The sequence below is a fragment of the Dermacentor variabilis genome, chromosome 6 (assembly GCF_050947875.1).
Source record: "Dermacentor variabilis isolate Ectoservices chromosome 6, ASM5094787v1, whole genome shotgun sequence".
NCBI lineage: Eukaryota > Metazoa > Arthropoda > Arachnida > Ixodida > Ixodidae > Dermacentor > Dermacentor variabilis.
Genome location: NC_134573.1, coordinates 173723530 through 173742756, shown reverse-complemented (window position 1 = coordinate 173742756; position 19227 = coordinate 173723530). Strand labels below are relative to the sequence as shown.

The window sequence follows — 19227 nt, the reverse complement described above, 5'->3', positions numbered from 1 at the left end:
CACACAGAGCAAGCCCAAAGCACAGAGCATGTTTAGACACATCGGCAGGAGCATATTTTGGACTAGTCGGCTCATGGCTGTCGCAGCACACAGTCCATATCAAGAGGCTCAACAGAGGTTCCACACGAGTTTCAAAACTACCAGCCACGAGTAGCTTTCATTTCTTGAATATTTTGTGTCTCTTGACCAATTGGCTACATGCTGCGGTATCGCGCACAGCACGTACACCGACGTTCAGGCGCGAGACTAGAGCTCGCAGGTTAGAACCCACAATTGCACGCAGCACCCACTCATGGCCCATGGCAACGCTGTCATGGCAACAGAGCCCTACCAGTGGCTTCCAGTTCATCTCATCCTTCACTGAAAATATCGAGCACGGAGTACGCCTACACAAAAGTGCCAGTGGCGCCGCACCGTATAGTCATTACCTGCAGCCGTTTTGCAACTCGAGGAACTTCCACAAAGAATGCAGCGTGCGACATTCGCCGAGATCTGTGCCTTCACTTATTTGCGGGATGGTACTGAATTTTCGGGAGTGCAGCTCTCGCACCAAACGCATTAATGCCTTTCTTCTGTTTTCACAAGTTTTCTTGTACTTTTAGCGCGTGTATACGTGTACTTGTCTCTTACGTCCCGCACGGCGGAGTGCGCATTTAACTCTCTTTTGACTCCCCGATCGAGTATTTTTACTGCGCTTGTCCCAATCAGAGTGAACATATACCAAATTGGGAGCTAAGAATTCTCCAGGAAAATGGAGTTAAATAAGCAGTTACTCCCCCCACGTAGGAGTTGCCAGCGCTCCATCACTTTTACAGCAGAGTTTTAACACAATGCTTCTATCATACCGTTATAGCATTTGATGTCGATCAACACTACTGTGGCATCAACTGTCAGGTATAATTCTGAACACCTTACTACCTCGGTGTCATCTCTCTAGGCCTCATAACGTCGAAACAAACAACTGACCTTAATGTTAATTACAAAACAGCGTTTATGCTTTGTTCTCAGAGTGGCTGACTTGACCATTTATCCTTTTCTGTTACGACGAAGAGCCAGTAACACAGACGAATTAGGTCCGACGAGGGCAACCTGTGCATTGCCACGTTGTTACGCAGTCGCGGTAGCCGATAGGAGCCGTTCCGGTAAACTTATACAGGCGCCAGACGGAGTACTTTCGATCGCGATCGATCTCGATCAGGCTCGATCGTGATCGAAAGTGCCCGTGCGACACCCGTATTACCGGAGGTCGGTAAACTCCGCGCACGCGCAGTCGTGGCGGCCGGTATCGCTAACGGTGGTGACGGCGTCGGTAATGGTAAAGGCCTCTGCTCCGCATAGCGCACGTCGTACACCGTACCGGTTGCGTAGGAGAGCTGCGAGGAGGAGGCGAGGGAGGCGTCGACAGCCCGCCTGGAGGCCTCGCGGGCCGCGTGCCACGCGGTCGACCGGAGCCTGCCTCCGGGGCCCGTGTACACGGCGTCCAGGCTGAGGCTGCGAGGCACCTGCTTGCCCCAGTCGGGGCTGACGTCGCGCGTGGGCAGCGGCACACCGTCGGTGCCCAGCTGATGGAACTCGGCGAGCGAGTAGAGCTTGATCGCGATGTCCCGGCCCACCAGGTTGTGCAGCACGGCCGACACTACCGGGTGGGCGCGCAGGAGCAGCTGCAGCCGCCGCCGCTGCCACGTCAGGTAGGTGCACGGCTCCAGCGCCGTGATGGTCACCTGCGCCGGAGGATAGCCTGGCTCAGACTCCGCGCCAACTTATAAGGTACCTCTGCGGCTTTTCTTCAGATGTTTCTTCAAAAATTTCAAGAAGGCCGGAGTATGGGAACCATTGGCAGCGTGATCTAGCGCGCACCAGATCTTGCGCATATAATAGCGATTTTATTGCACAGCGGATATGAACATCTATCAGTGAAAGCGGATGCAAATGGGTAACTTCTGATTAGCTTAATTTTTGTCTTGTTTACGCTTTGTGAATTTTTTGTGGGCCTGATATGGTTGCACGTTTGTGGTATGTGCATGCGTGTATAAACAGTAGGCGTTTTGCCCCTCCCGGTGGCGGTTGCCAGCGTGCTCCTTGCCTATTTCCCTCTCTTGTATGCGTGTGTTTTCATATCGGATAATAATAATAATAATAATAATAATAATAATAATAATAATAATAATAATAATAATAATAATAATAATAATAATAATATGTTTAATACAGTGCCTAGAAACAGCAGCGGAGCCTTTGAACAAGTGCACTTAAAAAGTAATACGCAAAGCAAAATGTACAGAGAAGGCAAATGTGCCAGAGAAAACAATGTGAGGTAGAGAAACAAATAGTGTTAAGGAAAACTAGAAGGCGGGCATAAAAGGGAATTAATCACACAACAAAATTATGTACACATGTACAGAAACACACTCTGAAATATACCGAACTACGGGTAGAATGATGATTACTTTTTTTTTTAACGCGAGTCATTGGACAGTGATTACTGCAATAAGGCCGCGCAGAAAACGCGGAATGCTGCCTGTTATACATGAAGCACGGAAAATTGTATGTAACCAAGAAGCTTTGGGCAATGTGTAGTGCCATGGATCCCTCTACAGAAGAAGAAAAAAAAAAGACTCTTTTAATACGCCTTGATTTTAGAGGTGCGAGTTTAGGTATTCTTGAGAGGGCTGGACTATGGTCGCCAGAACTGCAAGAGCGGTACGTGAATATAAATGTAAATTTATTGTGGATGCGTTCAATGAGGTCAGAATTGGATTTGCAACTTCCGCGCCCGATTACAGAGGCTTGCTCTAGTAGCAGAAGGCACACAGCAGAATACAATTTCAAAAAGGCAGCAGGGGAGTGGACGTCATTCAATATGCTGGAAACAATACAAGGAGCACGAAGGGCACGTTGTTTCACATATTTATCGTGTGAAGAAAAGCGAAAAGTTTTGTCAAACTACAATCCAAAATATTTCATTTCATCGTCGCCTATAAGCAATGGATCATCGCAAAGTGTGTACGAAAATTGCACATGATGTGTCTTCTAATAGTAATAATGTATGTTATGTGAGGAAAGGGGTAGCATCATTTTCGGAACTATGGGCCGTATAACGTAAAACTATTCCAATGTGTTTTTATTTCACTCTCCTGACATCAAATTTGCGTAACCGCCGACGCAAGTCACTGAGCGGCTTGTCTTATCTAATTGGCTCACAAGAGGCGAGGAGCATGCTCAAGTGGGGAAGGATTCGATGGGGCCGAGCCACCGCACTGAATATCGATAACCGGATGAAGAGGGTGGTGCCGGCGTCTGCGATTGGTCCGCTTTTTCTTACTTAGCTTGTGGTGGCTCGTCGAAAATCGCGGCGACATGCAACGGAAGCCCAAGAATGACGCTAAAACGGATCCTCAGCAAAGAAGAGTTGGCAGAACGAAGTCGTAAACGCACCGAAAGTTCTCGAAAACGTTACACGGCCACGCAAAAGGTTTTATTACACGCGAATAAACCCGTGCTCTCCGGCAGGGGCGAGTAGCCAGTGCCGGACCGATCGGCGGCAGCCATCTTTTATTCCTTTCGGAACGGGGCAGCCTGCGGCTATTCAGAAGAAAATTCAGTTTTGTTCGGCATATTAATGCATCTTTAACGCGTACACGTCACTTTGACGTGGTAAGTTTTTGCGGTTTTGTGACGTCGCGTGAGACGGCAGGTGAAGTGGGTGCAGCCCGAAAACTTTTTACCAATAGCCGAGCGCTAATGGCGAAAAGGCGTCGAATCATAAAGAACTATTTTTGTTTCGTTCGGAAGTGATCGAAAGTGATTACCAGTCGACAAGGTGGTAAAACTGCCGTGAACCCAGGCGAAGAAACGCTTCGCGCTTTGATATTACACGCGGACGGTTAGGGCGCAATACAGCACCAAAGACAGGTAATAACTGCTTCCTAATCAAGAACGCCATGGTCAGCTGCGCACGATGAGCGATAATTATTTACAGTGGCACGCTCGATCGCATTGGAACAACACAGGAGCAAGTATAAGAAGAAGCTGCACGTTGCAGAACATCGCAATTTGCAAGTTTACTGGGAGTAATAAACGCAAGCGTTCACTCACTAGCAAACGTAGTTTATTCAGATAAAGAGAAGGTACGCCCTCCATTACGCATGCGCAGCACACACGCAGGGGAAGCAACGCATACGTAAAATCCCATAATTCAATAACGATATACCGTATATTGTTTATTTAAGCCTACTGAGCTTCGTGAAAAAAAAAAAAAAAGAAATGACGACCTTTCAATAGTGCTACAATGTAAAACTCACCTGAAATAACTTATCACTACCTATAGGACAGGACTCGTATTCTGGAGAGTCGATGAATTCGTTGGGTTCTACGTAGTGGAGCAATACGTCTTCGCAGGTCACTTGCAGCCTGCGCATCGAGGGACGGAGATCAGGATGTCACACGACAGCACAAAACTGCAAATATTCAAAAATTTCGAGTAACGAATCGAATATTGCCACATTTCATTCGGTTTTCGAATCGAATAGTCGCTATTCGCTGATACGAATAATTTTCGGATAGTTCTCGAGTATCTGAAATCACCAACTGCGCGCGATCAAGCGTAAAGTTCAAGCAAACGTGCGACAAATTTATTTCTGGCGATCATAGCAGACGTAAACGCGGAAAGTTATGCGTAGTAGAGCACGCTAAGTCGCCCAGTGAATCGGACTTTGCCGGCTAAATTGCCATCAGGCGCACTCACCAATTACTCCTCAGTATGCGAATAAACTGCTTATTTGCTCCTATAATTCTCCATTTGTGTTTTTAATAACACTTCATAGTGTGCAATCTAATGAAATAAACTTGCTAACGTTGTGTATATACTGTGAAGTTCGTTTAGTACTAATGGCGAGAACGGCTGCTAAATATTCGAAAAGTATTCGCATTCGATGCAATTCGCTTCTGACGTGTTCGATTCGTATTCGATTCGATCGCGAAAATTACTGTTCTCACACCCCTATAGACAGAACTACCGTGCTCATCAGAGAAGTACTATTCTAAAATGACAGTAAGTTGCTTCCCCCCACGACAGGGACTTGATGAACAAACTAGTTCACATCTTATTGTTAAGGCCACAAGTTGAAAAATTGTGTCTGTGAAGCACATTGTTGGAGTAGACCTGAGCAGCTCACCTCGTTGACTAAGATGTAATAGCATCTTGGCGGCATCCGAGCAAAGTAGTCACCAGGGGCGGCTTCAACGAACATGTAATAACAAAAATAATAACGAATTTAAGAACGCGTTCTAGTGCGGACTGGGAGTTGTCTACGAAACATTTAAGAACGCGTTCTTAAATTCGTTATTATTTTCGTTATTGAATGTTTCTGCAAGCCGCCCCAGGAAAACGTCATTTTGCCGGTATCCGTTATGACATCGCATTTCAACCTGGAAGGTCGCGTGGTTGTGCGTTTACTCACCTGCCGGTTAGCAGTATGGACACCCGCTGGTCGGCCGCGGTGACGCCCTCTGTGGCGTACCTCCGTTCGGCGGCCAGGTGCACCACTTCGGCAGCACGTGTCAGGTCCACGAATCGATTCTTGCTCACCTGCGGTCGGCGAGCGGATGCTGAGTGAGTGAGTGAGTGAGTGAGTGAGTGAGTGAGTGAGTGAGTGAGTGAGTGAGTGAGTGAGTGAGTGAGTGAGTGAGTGAGTGAGTGAGTGAGTGAGTGAGTGAGTCATCTATCTATTGGTTAACTGAAAATAGCTTTTCTCGATGAAAAAAAAAATTATAAAAAGAGGTCGTAACAAATATACCTTTAATTTCCCTGCCTTTCCTAGCGTACTGGTGCGCAGTTTTAATGTCTGCGACGTGCAAGCAAGAAGCTATAGGTTTCTTACGTACGCTTGGTCGAGTTGTTTATCGAAGCCTGTACTGGATTCCTTGGTTCGTACCTCCATCAACACGAAAGTCTGTTGCCAACCATTGAGCCTGTATGCTAGTCTAGCAGTCACCACATAAGAAAAATCAATTGACAGAATGCCCTGTCGTGAATACAGCAACTGGTTAATCGCGTATTTGTTGTACATTTGTATATTGTAAGTTTTTATATAGTATATTTGTTGGACTATTCGGCGATTCTTCTCGTAATTTTGTGATTACCACACTGTTTAATCGAGGTCCCACTGGCGCAGATATGTCCCTCGTAAAACGTCGCACTGTGAGGATAGCCGCAAGAAGAATAACAGAGAGCTGTAGATTATAAGACACAAGCGAATTGCGCACCCGAGAGCCCAAAGCTGCTTCGCTTTCGCTGCGAGCGGGAGGCACGCCTCTTGAGTTCCTGACTCATCGGTCAGCCCTGAAGTGCCGCAGTGGACGTAATGGAGGAGTTGTATACCGCGCAAAGTTGTTCTGGTGTTCCATGTTCCTTTTCACGAACCGAGCGGACCGCGTGTGCGTGTTCCGGGCCGCTTACCTGGTAGGGCAGGAACATGCGCTCGTAGAGGGTTCTCAGGTGCGTCGGCATTCGGGGTGGCAACGCTCGCCAGGCCAGGCGCAGCGCGTGCGCCGCGTTCACCAGCAGGCAGGTAAGGTGCCAGGCGAGAACGTCGGGCGCGCACACCACCAGGCCGGCCCAGATGCTGGTCAGCGCGAAGCTCAGTGTCAGCAGCCAGCGCAGCACCAGCGACGACAGCGAGAACCGGTGCGGCACCAGGAACGCCGCCGCGAAGCAGATCTGGGCGCCCTGAGCCATCGAGACCCGTCACACCGGCGTCAACTACAGCACGTTGACCCGACTGTGCTTTGTAGAGTCACGTGTACATCTGTCGTGCGCCAACGACCGAATCTATTTCATTTAGTAGTTTGCTATTGGTACATACTTTCATGTCTGCAAGAGCGCTGTTGTGTAGAAATTCCGCCATGGGAAACGTTGCGAAAGCCATTTCGCCTTGTGTGACCTTATGCGTGAATAAAGGGAACAAGCTATATATAAAGGTAGATACCATAGCGCCTGTTTCTTCGTAGCATATCGGTTTGGCGAGCTGGTATCGCAGGTTTCAACTAAATGTATCGCAAGGTAAAACGACAACGCAAGAGGAGGCTAATGTGTCCTCGTCCCTGTGTCCGTGTTTTTAATTTACTTCTCGCTTTATGAAAACTTCTTGAGCAAAGGCCTGAGGACAAGACCTAGGAGCACGCCGCTCCTTTCACCGTACAACCACGTGTGGCAGCTATCGTCCGTGTTGCTCGTCGCGTACCTGCCATAGGATGTGCTGCGCGTCCTCCCAGGACTCGCAGCCTCCGGCAGCGTTGGCGGCGTTGGGCAGCGAGACGTTGACGACAGAGCGCCGGTACACCGAGGATGAGGACCCCTTGCTGTGGCTGACCGGGGCCTGGGGCAGCTGCACCATGGATCAGGGCATCGCCGCAGCAGGAGGAGGGCCGCCTCCCGCTCCCGCCGCCGCCGCCGCCGCCGCCCCACCACTTTGCAGGCTCGGCCGCCCTCCTACCAGTGACCTCCGAAGCTCAGCATCGCAACGTGTAACTCCTGCACGAGAAGCGTTGGCGGGGTCAGGAACGGCGCATGTGGTCCACAACAACGTGGTCACTCGACATGCTTGGCTGGTTGTGTTCGAGCACTATGGTGTAGTCTAAGATATGGCTACATGATCTTATGCGCCATACCTTTTGCGCATAGCGTTAGAACACCAGGACAGGTACACAAACACGAAGTCGGAACGACTGAAGCGCATCATTGGTTCAGTCTTCTTCCTTCGTGTTAGTGTTCCATGTCCTCGGTGTTCTTACGCTATACGCTTTATTATTACGCTATATGCTGATTTATTAAATAAGACAAATGATCTAATTAAGCGGAATAAAAATAATAATTTGAGTATCCCCAAGTGACGGCAAACAATATTACCTTGGTTCTGTCCAGCTACGTGGCCTTCGCATATTCTTAAACTCTGGCTAAAGTTATCTGGGACACCCCGTATATCTGACATGCGCTTGCGAACAATGAGCAATTGAAAGTCGCGCAATTTTCCGTTATTCTACTGTTTGGTGCTGTCTTTCGTGCGCAAACCAGTGGAGTAAACTGAATGGTCCCGGAAAGAACGCTCCGAGGATCTCTGACTCGTTGATCATGCCTACCCGGAGATTTGAGCACATATGGGCCCGTATATGACCGATGTGCGGTCACGTATCCTCGGCCGCTTCCGTCGTTCGGCGCGTAATGGTATACGTTCTGCGTTGCGTCGCAACCTCCTTTCTTACGACACGACGCTTACGTGGTTGTCTGTCTGCCGTCCGTTTCCGGCACCCTCAATGCTCCGAGACGCTTACGAAGGTTCGTGAGGCGCTCTCCCTGCGGCTTAGAAAGGGAGCCGTTCCGGATGCGGCTGTTTTAAACAACGAAATCGACCGGTCAAACGAAGATAATGTAACCGCTCTGCAAGTGGTCTTCTGGAAATGCGAGTCGTGAAATGTTGATCGGCGCGCAGCTCTTTTTACTGAAGTTCAGGGCACCTTCTTAGAGCGGTAGGAAAAGATAATTGTTCTGAACAATTCAGTTGTCACTACGATAAAATGTGAAGCATAGCCTCGTCAGTTTTCTGCAGTGGTTATAGTCCAGAAGCTGTTAATTGCTTTCTAAATAAATTTCTTGCATAAAGACCGCAATGTAAATGAGTTTGAGAACGACTGGTTTCAAGAGGCCAATAAGGACCTAATATTGTGGCCAGGGGAAATAATGTTGTCTTACGAAAACGTGGCGAGGACGATATTGAATGCGATATGCTGGGAACACTCAATGGCAGGGCGAAGTGCATAAATGCAACCTCCCTGCCAGTCCTTCTTGTCCCTCTCTAGCTCACACTTAATTAAACTTAAAAAAGAAAACAATAAACACATCGTTATTGCTTGGCCGACGATTTGTTACCAACAAGTTATCCCTTGTTCCGCTCAGAGACGGCGTCACACAGGTACCTCGCAATTCATATGTCCTCCACAGACTCCTTGTACGTACATTATATTGTACATTGACAAGCTTTTTTGAACTGTAACTCTAATGGCATTAAACAAAATATTTATCCCGTATGCGTGAAGTAAAATGCATGTGGAACTCTATGCAAGTAGTTTAATCATATTCTTTCCGTCACCTGCCGAGAAAGTCGTCTATAATTTGTAATAGACTGTTGTGTCGTCACAGATGACGAAAATCTACCGTAATGTGCGTCTTGAATAACGCGAAATGACATCATACCGTGTTCGGAATGCAGAATCAACGTGTCACGCCTACCACACGATGCTACATCTACGTCTCTGCATTTAGGCAAAGAAAAGCGGTTTTTACGGCAACGAACATCCGAAGACGGCCACTTCATCCATGCACTACATTGAGATGCTGCTTTCAACATCCCGACCGTGGTATTTAAACAAAACGTCCTATTTTTAACGCTTATTTCAATATATCAGTTGGTAATAAAAACCGAAATGCGAAGCGGTTATGTCACTGAGTTGTCTTCGACTCTCAGAAGGATACAGCGCTCGTTAGGCACAACAGGGCAAAGGCTGTTACACAACGTGAATGCCTCACTTTACATAGTCGTCATCATCTTCCCTCTCTCCTTCTCGGGAACTAGTTGTTTACCTTTCTCCTGGTACATTGCTACAAGGGTGCAGTAATCTACGCAGAACAGTCGTCGCCGTAGCGAAGACGACGATGAGAACGCTGATCCGTATTTACAAAACGTTTTAACGCTAAAAGCGTTCGTGCCAGCCAATAGTGATGTAGGACATACTAGCGAAGGCGATCAGCCAATGAAAAACAGCACTTACGAACGGAAAGCTTTGTGAATTCTTCTCAATGCTTTTCAGCGTGCGAGCTGTCCATCATTTTGTTGAGAGCGTCGCCTCTCGGTGTAAGTAAATTCTGTATATGGTCACGGCTTGCGTTTTGTTTACGTTAACGATATTGCAGTGACCAGACGAAGCCTGCTCCGACCGACGCACAGTCAACCACAAAATTTTACGCAAAACGAGATCTGAGAATAAGCTGAATATCTGCGCAGCCTTATAACGCAGCCTATAGTATTCACATTTGCAGCCTCTACTAGTAGATGTGAACAACTTCGCAATATTCGGTTGTACCATGGCTACTGTTACAGGCTGCTCGGAGATTTAACGTTTTGTGCGCTCCCGTGGTACGTAAACTATTGTGGTTGACTGTACTTCTGTCGTTTTCCTTCAGTAACTATCTCTCCCTCTCCCTCGCGCAGCGATAGAAAGAAATAGAGAAAGGGGCGCTCAGCGAACACGCGACGGCCATTCCGGCGGACGAGCATCGTTGCGCCGTTAGCGCCGGCCGCAGAGCGGGGCCAGCTACCAGCGACGACCGCCCCGATGCCGGTCGTTGATGCGCTGTCCCGTTACGCTATGCGGAGCAGCCGAGCGGCTCGGGTCGCCCTAGCCTAGCTTAGCCTGGGCGCGCGGTTCGCGACGTGCTTCCCGGAGACCTGCTTTCTTTTTTTGGCTCTCGGGCCATTTCGGCCAGTCGCGCGGTTGGCGGCCGGACGGAATACGAGGAGGAGGAGGGGCATATTTACAAGGTACGTACGGTCGAATGGCTGAACAGGCAGACGCGTGCTGTGCAGCGGCCAGGACTGCGCGTTATTCTACGTTATACCGCTGCTTGCAACGCGCCAGGGAACATATGGAACTGCAAACGGGGTCGCGTGCCTTCCGAAGATTAATACTTTTTCCTCGCGCACGAAGTTCAGCGCAACTTTAACCAAAAAGACGTATATAGCTATACAGTGTTGCTAAAACGCTTATTAATAAAAAGAAGAAAAAAATATCGGAGGTACGATGTGCTGTGTGTGTGCGCGCGTGCGTGCGTGCGTGCGTGCGTGCGCGTGTTTGTGTGTGTGTGTGTGTGTGTGTGTGTGTGTGTGTGTGTGTGTGTGTGTGTGTGTGTGTGTGTGTGTGTGTGTGTGTGTGTGTGTGCGCGCGCTCTAGCGATAGCTAACACCATCGCCAATACAATTTCCGGCGACTCGAAAGCCGCCATGCGTAACTTTGCGAAGGGCCGCCTATCCCCCACCATCTTCCACCTCCTTCGTCACACCCCATATCCCTTCCGGGAGATTGAACTGACAAGCCCACTCCTCCAACCCGGGGAACGAGGCAGCCCACATTAGCGCCTGAGGATTCGTCGACCGGGCCGTGGACGTCTACGACCTGAGGTCTGCGAGAAACAGGCTGGTCTCATTTCACGTTATAACGCACCAGTATCGCCTTAACAGGCAGCTCTACCCGCATCCTCACAAGACCAACCAAGGCCCAGGAAATCATCTGGCGCCGGTTACTGGGCCACTCCTTCCCCAACCCGGCAGTATGCTCTCACATATACGCTGGACAGTACTCTCCCTCTTGTATTCGTTGTGGCGATAAAGCCACATTAGATCACATACTTTGGAATTGTCCGGAGAAGCCGCCTCCTCCAGAACTGAATCAGCTTCCCACTTCCGAGAAGTGGGAGGCCATGCTGCTCAACTCCGACCAGGCAGTGCAACTCCGGGCCGTCGAGCGGGCCAAAGAGGTCGCCGAGAGCCAGGGGCTTCCGCTTGCCGAGTGCTACCATCAACCCATCTTCTCCAAACCTTCTGCCGATTAATAAAGTCTTCAATCACCATCGTTGCCCCTATTTCTAATATCATCAAATCAATCAATCGTGATAAGGCTGCTGCTGTCTCATCAGTGCACTGTCATGTCACACATTTGGACTGTGAAATGCAAGCTGCCTCCTTCAGTGCGAATCTGTGCTTCATCACGGCGAATAAGCAGCACAAACGTGGAACAACTTTATATGGACACTTTGGCAATGACTTGGGCAAATTTACTCCGGCAGTGACCACGTTTGTACAAGCTCACTGTTTGAGTGACAGTACCGAGCGAGATTTCAGCACAATGAAGCTGGGCTTTTATTTCTTATGGTCGGCGTCGTATGGTTTTAGTCATGCGCTTGTTTCATCAGGCGGACTTCCGTCAAACCACAGGCTTCACCAAGTTGACGACTATATATCGATAAACAAAGTGGCGGAAGCTCACGGTGAAAAGCGATGAAAGCTGAAGAAAGTAGAAAAAAATAAAGAAAGAAGAAGTAGAAGAAGAAGGAAGAGAGCAACCATGAAAACGCCAATGCTTTCTATCTTTTCTTTTTTAAAATCTATTTCAGCGCCACTTTCTAGTCACTCTTGCTTCTCCAATCTCCGACAGGTGGCTACACTTTCACTGCGCACATAAAAACATAACACCGTCGTGGAGAACAATACAGGCGACAACGCGTAACTGCATGTTCAAGAACAAGTATTGTTACTACGTAGTGAATTGTGAAGAAAGTACCGTGCAGATTATCATTCGATAGCAGTGTCAACCTGAGGACAAAAATGGGAGCCGCTTTACTTCAAAATAATATTGAAGCACACAACGGAGGGCGTTCCTGAGTGCTGCCCTAAATTCTGCTTTATGTTGCGTCTTTTTCACAAAAAAGAAAAGAGAAAGAGAAAGAAATAGCTCTTTCCGAAGAAGTTGTGTCGCTCGTTGCCTACACATCTGTATCGGCGTGTTTGCACAGCGCAAAAACGAGGACTGAAGGAGGAAGACCAATCTTATCAAGCTAAACATCTGACTCTGACTTCAATTATCGCCCAGCGCCTTGGAGAGTTATTAACCGCTTATTCATACTCCCACCTATACAGGCCTCTTGCGGCACTCGTTTCTTTCTAGTTTTCTTTTCTCTCTTTTGCAGTCCAGAGCAATTAGCAGTTGCAACGCGCGAGTCCTAATGTGCGCACCCAATAATCTAGCCATTAGTATGCGTCCAAGTCAAGAATGCGTTAATCTAAGCAGGCGCTTCTCATTCCGTATTCTCGGCCGAGCGGGCGAAAATTGATTTTCTTATTGCTGTTGCTGTGTTTGTCCTGAGTGCGGCGCGCTGCTGCCTCGTTATCATCAGTTAGCGGATCAATTAGCGAAATGACAATCACGTGTCGTTTTCCTCTTCTCCTACCGGCGGTGAGGTGACCGGCTGTAACGAACGCGCCCGTCTGCTGGTCGACTCATTTGTACTGACGTAGATCGCGTGACGCCCAGACAAAAGAAAAAGCGCCGGCAATGTTACGCGCTCTCGAATGCGCCTTAGGCAACAGGGTGCACGCACAGCATCTGTCCCTTTCAGAGTTCGGACGTCCTGCAGTAATATTTGCGTTATGAAAATCACGCAAGTTACCGGCGCACTTTATGTCAATATTTGTGACTTTGCATTGAAAAAAAAAACACTCTTTTAAAATTTAAATGGTCCCTTAACGGCGGTCTGGTGGCGAACGTACGCAAGCGCGCAGTGAGTTCGAGACCACTTTAAGTCGGTATTAAAAAAATAATAATCATACGGTACAAGCATACATTGCGCTGCGCGCTGGACGAGTTTATACCGTAGCGTAGTGCAGGCGCTCGACCAACACGTAAAGCGAATCCGATAACAGGGCACTGTGCGTATTCGTCTTCCCTTTGTGTTCTGTGTGAGACATTGCTTGTACATCACGGCAAAAGTGAACATTCCCCGCCTCCCGGTCAACGATTCAGCACGGTCAATGATTCAGCGATTTCGAACAAGTTTTCATTCCCTTCCCTTTCCTAATGGTGAGTTGGCTTTGTTACAGGACAGTAATGCCATTAAAAAAGCTAGATTTAAAGGCAAAGTTAATATATTCTTAAACATTATGTTCGCACGAAGAATTAGGTGAGTTCAGTTTGAGTCAAGCTGCTCGCTTCCCAGCTACAATCCTTGTTTGAAGCAAACTTAGTAGTTATTTTTCTTAAAAGTAATACGTAAACTAAGTAAACCATCGACTTTTCATTACTTCATAGTTCAGGAACTCACGGTCGTAGATATCTTATTACTCCTCCCTCAGGCAAGTGCTCAAAACAAAACAGCGGATCAATTGTAACAGCACCATATCTACACGTTCACAACTCGCAGACCTTTCGCTCTTTGTCTCTGCACGCTCTAGGCTACGCAACATGCGCACGACCAAGTAGTCGTGCGGCTGACAGAACTTAACGGACAAACTTTGCTCTGCACGCAAAGTAAACGATTTATGCATTACCGTTTTGAGAAAGTGAACTTCTGCCAGAAGTATGTATGTACGGGACAGGAACGGAAAGCAGACTATCTCCAACCAATTCCGTTGACTTAATGCTTCCCGACTTTTCCAACTATTCTTATCTGCATCCTCAGACGCGACAACAGCGACGCAGACAGAAAGTCTTAGGCCACGACCAAAAGTTACTCGCGACCACGTTGGGCGTGGTGGGCCGTGTTCCAGTAACGTAACGGAGGCCGCAGTAGTGAACTCAGTGTTTCAGAGTAGTCATATTCTGCGAATAAAAGGCTCAGAAAGGTTCTAATGAGCAACGGTGCAACTTCAGTTCGATGTAATTCTCATCTTTTTTTAAATTTATTTATTATAAGTTCATTGCGAGGAAGTTGTTCACAGCGGCAGCAGCGTCATAACACAACTTACCGTGCGGGGGTATTGAAACTGGAAAGATACGCAGTATACCCGCAGCGCCTTCAGCTGTCGCTTATTTCGAGGCAGGGTGTCTCTGTTTTACAAATGTGCGCGTGCTACATGACTGGGCTCTCAGAAACGGCCACTCTACGGCGCGGATGCACATTCTAGCTCAGTCGTAATCTGTACAAGGCTCGTCGCATTACGCTCGGACGGCAGACCAAGCAGGCCAAGCAATTGTATCTCTCTATTTCAATTGCAACATTGGTAGACTTGCATTTTTCATCATATTTCGTACGCATTATGTCTGCCGGAAGAAATTTTTAAGGGCGCGGAGTAGGGTGGGGAGTTGTTTTCTTCTTTGCAACATCGTCTCGTTTCAAAGTCACGTCAGCAATGCCGGGGAGCTAAACAGTCCGAACGCCAACTGCGTGACGCGAGGTGTCTTTGATGCCGCGTCGAAAACCAGAAAGCGACGTCTCAACACCCTCCCTCGCGAGTCCGCCACCTAAGAATAGAACTAGGACGTTCGCACCCCCTGAGCAAGGCTAAATAGACCGCAGCGAAATCCATTAGGTTTGCTGCTACACTTAAATAAAAAGAGAATAGAAAGGGAAGGAGACCAGATTATGCGTTAGCTTTACCCCCTTTTTGCGCTCTCATGAGACAGTTTAGGGCGTGGTTGATATCATCGGATCGGAGCGGCCGCAGCGCGAAGGCTTAAAAGCGACCCGGCGGGAAATCCTCTTACGCGAATGGTCGACAGCCGCGACAGAGCACGAGTTTCGTCGGACACTCTAATGAATAACCGCTGGCGCGAAGCCACCTTCTCGGGCGCAGAAATGTACCCGCGTGATGCGCCTTTCGCGCTTCAGCGTGGTATTATTTTTTATTTTGCGTCGGTCTACCTTCCGGTGTCATTTTCCGGCATGTGGTAGTTTTTCCTTTGTTATTGCTGTCAGCGCGCATGTCACGATGTGGAACCGTATTATGGTATAGCGTGGTCTGAGAGTAGAACAGAAGTCGGTCGCGCCTCCTCTGCATGCAGAGCGTACGTTTTTTGTGCGCGGATTACATTAGGTAAATTGTTTGGTGCGAGATAAAGAACGCAAACGAGCTGAAAACATCACATGTCCGAGAGGGCTCAGGGCGTTGGTTGAGATAGATAGATAGATAGATAGATAGATAGATAGATAGATAGATAGATAGATAGATAGATAGATAGATAGATAGATAGATAGATAGATAGATAGATAGATAGATAGATAGATAGATAGATAGATAGATAGATAGATAGATAGATAGATAGATAGATAGATAGATAGATAGATAGATAGATAGATAGATAGATAGATAGATAGATAGATAGATAGATAGATAGATAGATAGATAGATCATTTATTTATTTATTTATTTATTTATTTATTTATTTATTTATTGACTGACTGACTGACTGACAGAATGAGTTACTGTAAAAATGAGAGATACTCTTTAGTGAAAACGAGAAAAGGTTGCTTGGCATGACATTTCAGATGAATGAGATAATAAATGAAATTAAACACAGAAAAACACGGCACACACTTAAGGGGAAACAGTGGGAAGGCGGGAGATAGAAATTCAAGACGATAAGCAAAACGAGAACAAGGTGAAAGGAGCAGGTTCCTGCTTTCACCTTTTTCTCGTTTTGCTCGTCGGCCCCCACTTAACATACACAAAGCCCGCATCACACAACATACATAATTAGAGTATCTCATTAAAACTGGTGAGAGTGTCTCGTAGAAAAGTTAAAAGCACCTGATTGATTTGTTGGAGAATGCATTCATGTAGTGAGTGATTTATTGTTTAATTAATTGAGTAATTGGTTGATTGATTGATCGATCCTTTCTGTGCATCGTCTACGTATTGTGTTTAGACGTGGGAGGAGAAGCTTACAAACCGTGAAACAACGTCTTTCGGTTAAAGCATAGCTGCTGAGACCAACGCCATATGCTCTGTTTCTTGCGTGCCATGCGGTCATTTTATTGCGCACGCTACTTCATCTCGCAGTGTAGCAGAGTCACAGCTATCGATCAAACACCTACTGCAAGGATTTGCAACTGCCCGTGTCCCTCGCGATCGTTTTCGCCCACTGCTACATATGCCGTGCGTCTCACTAGTACGGTGCATCATCGTGAAAGGTATACAGTTGGCGTCAGTTCATCAGAGGCCAGCCAAGAGGCGTGAAAACGACTCTTATATCTCCAGCGACAATGCGACTATCAATCACTGTATTCAATGATCTTTATTTGTTTTTTTTTTTCAACATAATTGTACACAATTAAGTTCACCTTACTGGTGAGAATAACGGGGGGAATGCTGCATTTTAGAAGCTTGACTAGCCCCGCTACACCCAGAAAGCAAAGACAGCACCGAAACAGACGGCGCAGGAGAATCCCTCCATTGGAAAACAGAATATGCGTATGATAAATGCTCCTGAGCAGACGATATTAAAGAAACATAGGAAAACACATTCAATACACCACTTACGATATGGACGCAAGCTGTCATCCGTTAACTTCAACTTATTTAATATGTTGGGTAGAAAAAGAGTGCTACAGCTATAGACCACAATTAGTAAGTAGCCGTAGAACAAAACATTCTTTTTTTTATGTCATGTTATACGGGAGGCGAGATTATTTGTTAAATTTTCTGAAGTGCGTATGTGGTTATCATTCTGAATTAGTTCGGATGTAAATGCTGTAACAAGTCGTACTCGTAACGAATCGTAATTTTTGTAGTTTTAAATCTAACAAATTATTCGGATATGTGCGCATTGTGCGGTAGGCTCAAGAAGGAACGCAATACGATTTTTTTTTCTAATACGACTAATGTGACGACTAATACGACAATATTACAAGTAAGCCGGCTGCCATTCGTGATGCAGGGTTCTTGCATATGAGTGTGAATGGATCTATCAAATAGTTCCGTGACTACCTTGCGCTAACTAGAGCTTCCTAACACAGCGCGTTTTTTCAAGACTGAAAGACGTGTGAGATTACAATAACGTGTACAATCTAGTCGCGTTGAAGCAGACCTGACACTGACTCCTTGCTTCCTTACAGCGGGAGCGTCGAGCGGAACTTTGCGTGCCATGCCGAGAAATGGTGTGGATAGGCAAGTGTTTCGTTAGTGTTCACAGCGCACTGAGCTCTGCTAACAGTACGCTGTGAACGCTAACGAAATGTTGTGCGAACATCTTGTTAACGGGCAGTTGCCACTATACTATTCGCTTAGGAAGCGTACTGCTGGCGTTCAGCAGGCGAAAGCCCACGAAGCTGCTTCCTTACTTTTATCTAGATTGAAGTCACCAGTAAAAACTATTTGGTTTCACGAGCGTCCTTCCTCCAACATAAGAATTCGTTATGACCGTAACCACGGTCATAACGTATAATGGCAGAAATAATATAATATAGCGTAATATAGGGAGTTCAAAATTAAGCTCTATGGTTTTCTTAAAATTAGGCACTGGGAGGCACGCGAAGACCACCTGTGCAAATAAGCTATGTGGCCAGGGGGACATAAAGTGATATTATAATTATCACTGTCAGCAGACCAATTAACTAAATCTTTATAATTAACTTTTGTTGACTGCAGTAAGTGGGTATAGTTGTATTGAAAATTTAAAGGAAGTCGTGTTTCTAAACAGTATCAGTTGGAAGAATTCTTCTAGCGTGTCAGTGCTCCGAGATATCCGACTCCAAATTTTAATTGTCGTTCGCATGATTACGCATGCAAGAAAGTTAGGATCGGCGCAAAGCTCCTCCCTGATTTGACGCGGCTGTTGCGTGGGCCGTTTAGTCTGAAAACGGGGCGGAGGCATAGTCAAATATGATAACTCTCCCCTTCCCCTCTCGGCTGGCGAAATCAAGATATGACGGTGCGGTGTGGCCGTGCAGTTGCTGCTTTTGATTTCAATACAACTTACAATACTTGGAAATCAGCAGTCACTTTATTTGCGTAGCCCAGGCAAGGGCCATGCCCGCCCGTATAATCACCATTGCGCACGCGCACTGCCCTCCGGCTTCTCCACTCGCGCCTTTATCTCGGCATGGCAGCTGCCGCCATCGTTACAGGCTGCGCGGTCGCGTGTTACGACAGCGGTTCCGGGTTCCTCCATTCTTTATTTCGCCAGCCGAGAGGAAAAGGGAGACAGTTAACATATTTGCCAATGCCTCCGCCCCGTCGTCAGACTAAAGGCCGCACGCAACAGCCGCATCACGTCAGGAATGATCTTTGCGCCGATCCTAACTCTCTTGCACGCCTAATCATGCGAAGAACAATTAAAATTTGGAGTCGGATATCTTAGAGCACTGACACGTTAGAAGAATTCTTCCAACTGATAATCTGTAGAAACACCACTGCCTCGTAACTTTTCAACACACACATACCCACACACTGCAGTCAACAAAAAGCAAATTAATCAATTTTAATTAATTGTGCTGCTGACAACGATAATTATCATCAGACTTTGTGTCCCCCTGGCCACATAGATTACTTGCACAGGTGGTCTTCACGTGCCTCCCCGTGCCTAATTTTAAGATAACCATAAAGCTTAATTTTGAACACCCGGTATAATATAATATAATATAATATAATATAATATAATATAATATAATATAATATAATATAATAT

At 46.9% G+C, this 19227-nt stretch overlaps 1 protein-coding gene across 4 annotated transcripts in view; it reads right to left on the bottom strand.

Annotated features, from left to right (window-relative positions):
* The window catches only part of LOC142585825 (popeye domain-containing protein 1-like), a 50741-nt gene that overhangs the window by 12845 nt on the left and 18669 nt on the right, over window positions 1-19227 (bottom strand). For all 4 annotated transcript variants that reach the window (XM_075696849.1, XM_075696848.1, XM_075696850.1 and 1 more), the window contains 5 exons: window positions 7242-7531; window positions 6458-6727; window positions 5460-5587; window positions 4302-4410; window positions 1358-1721 (listed from right to left, as the gene is read on the bottom strand). In XM_075696849.1, coding sequence (XP_075552964.1) covers window positions 1358-1721; window positions 4302-4410; window positions 5460-5587; window positions 6458-6727; window positions 7242-7394 — 1024 coding nt within the window. In that variant the 5' untranslated portion in view covers window positions 7395-7531. The remainder of the gene's footprint in view (window positions 1-1357; window positions 1722-4301; window positions 4411-5459; window positions 5588-6457; window positions 6728-7241; window positions 7532-19227) is intronic.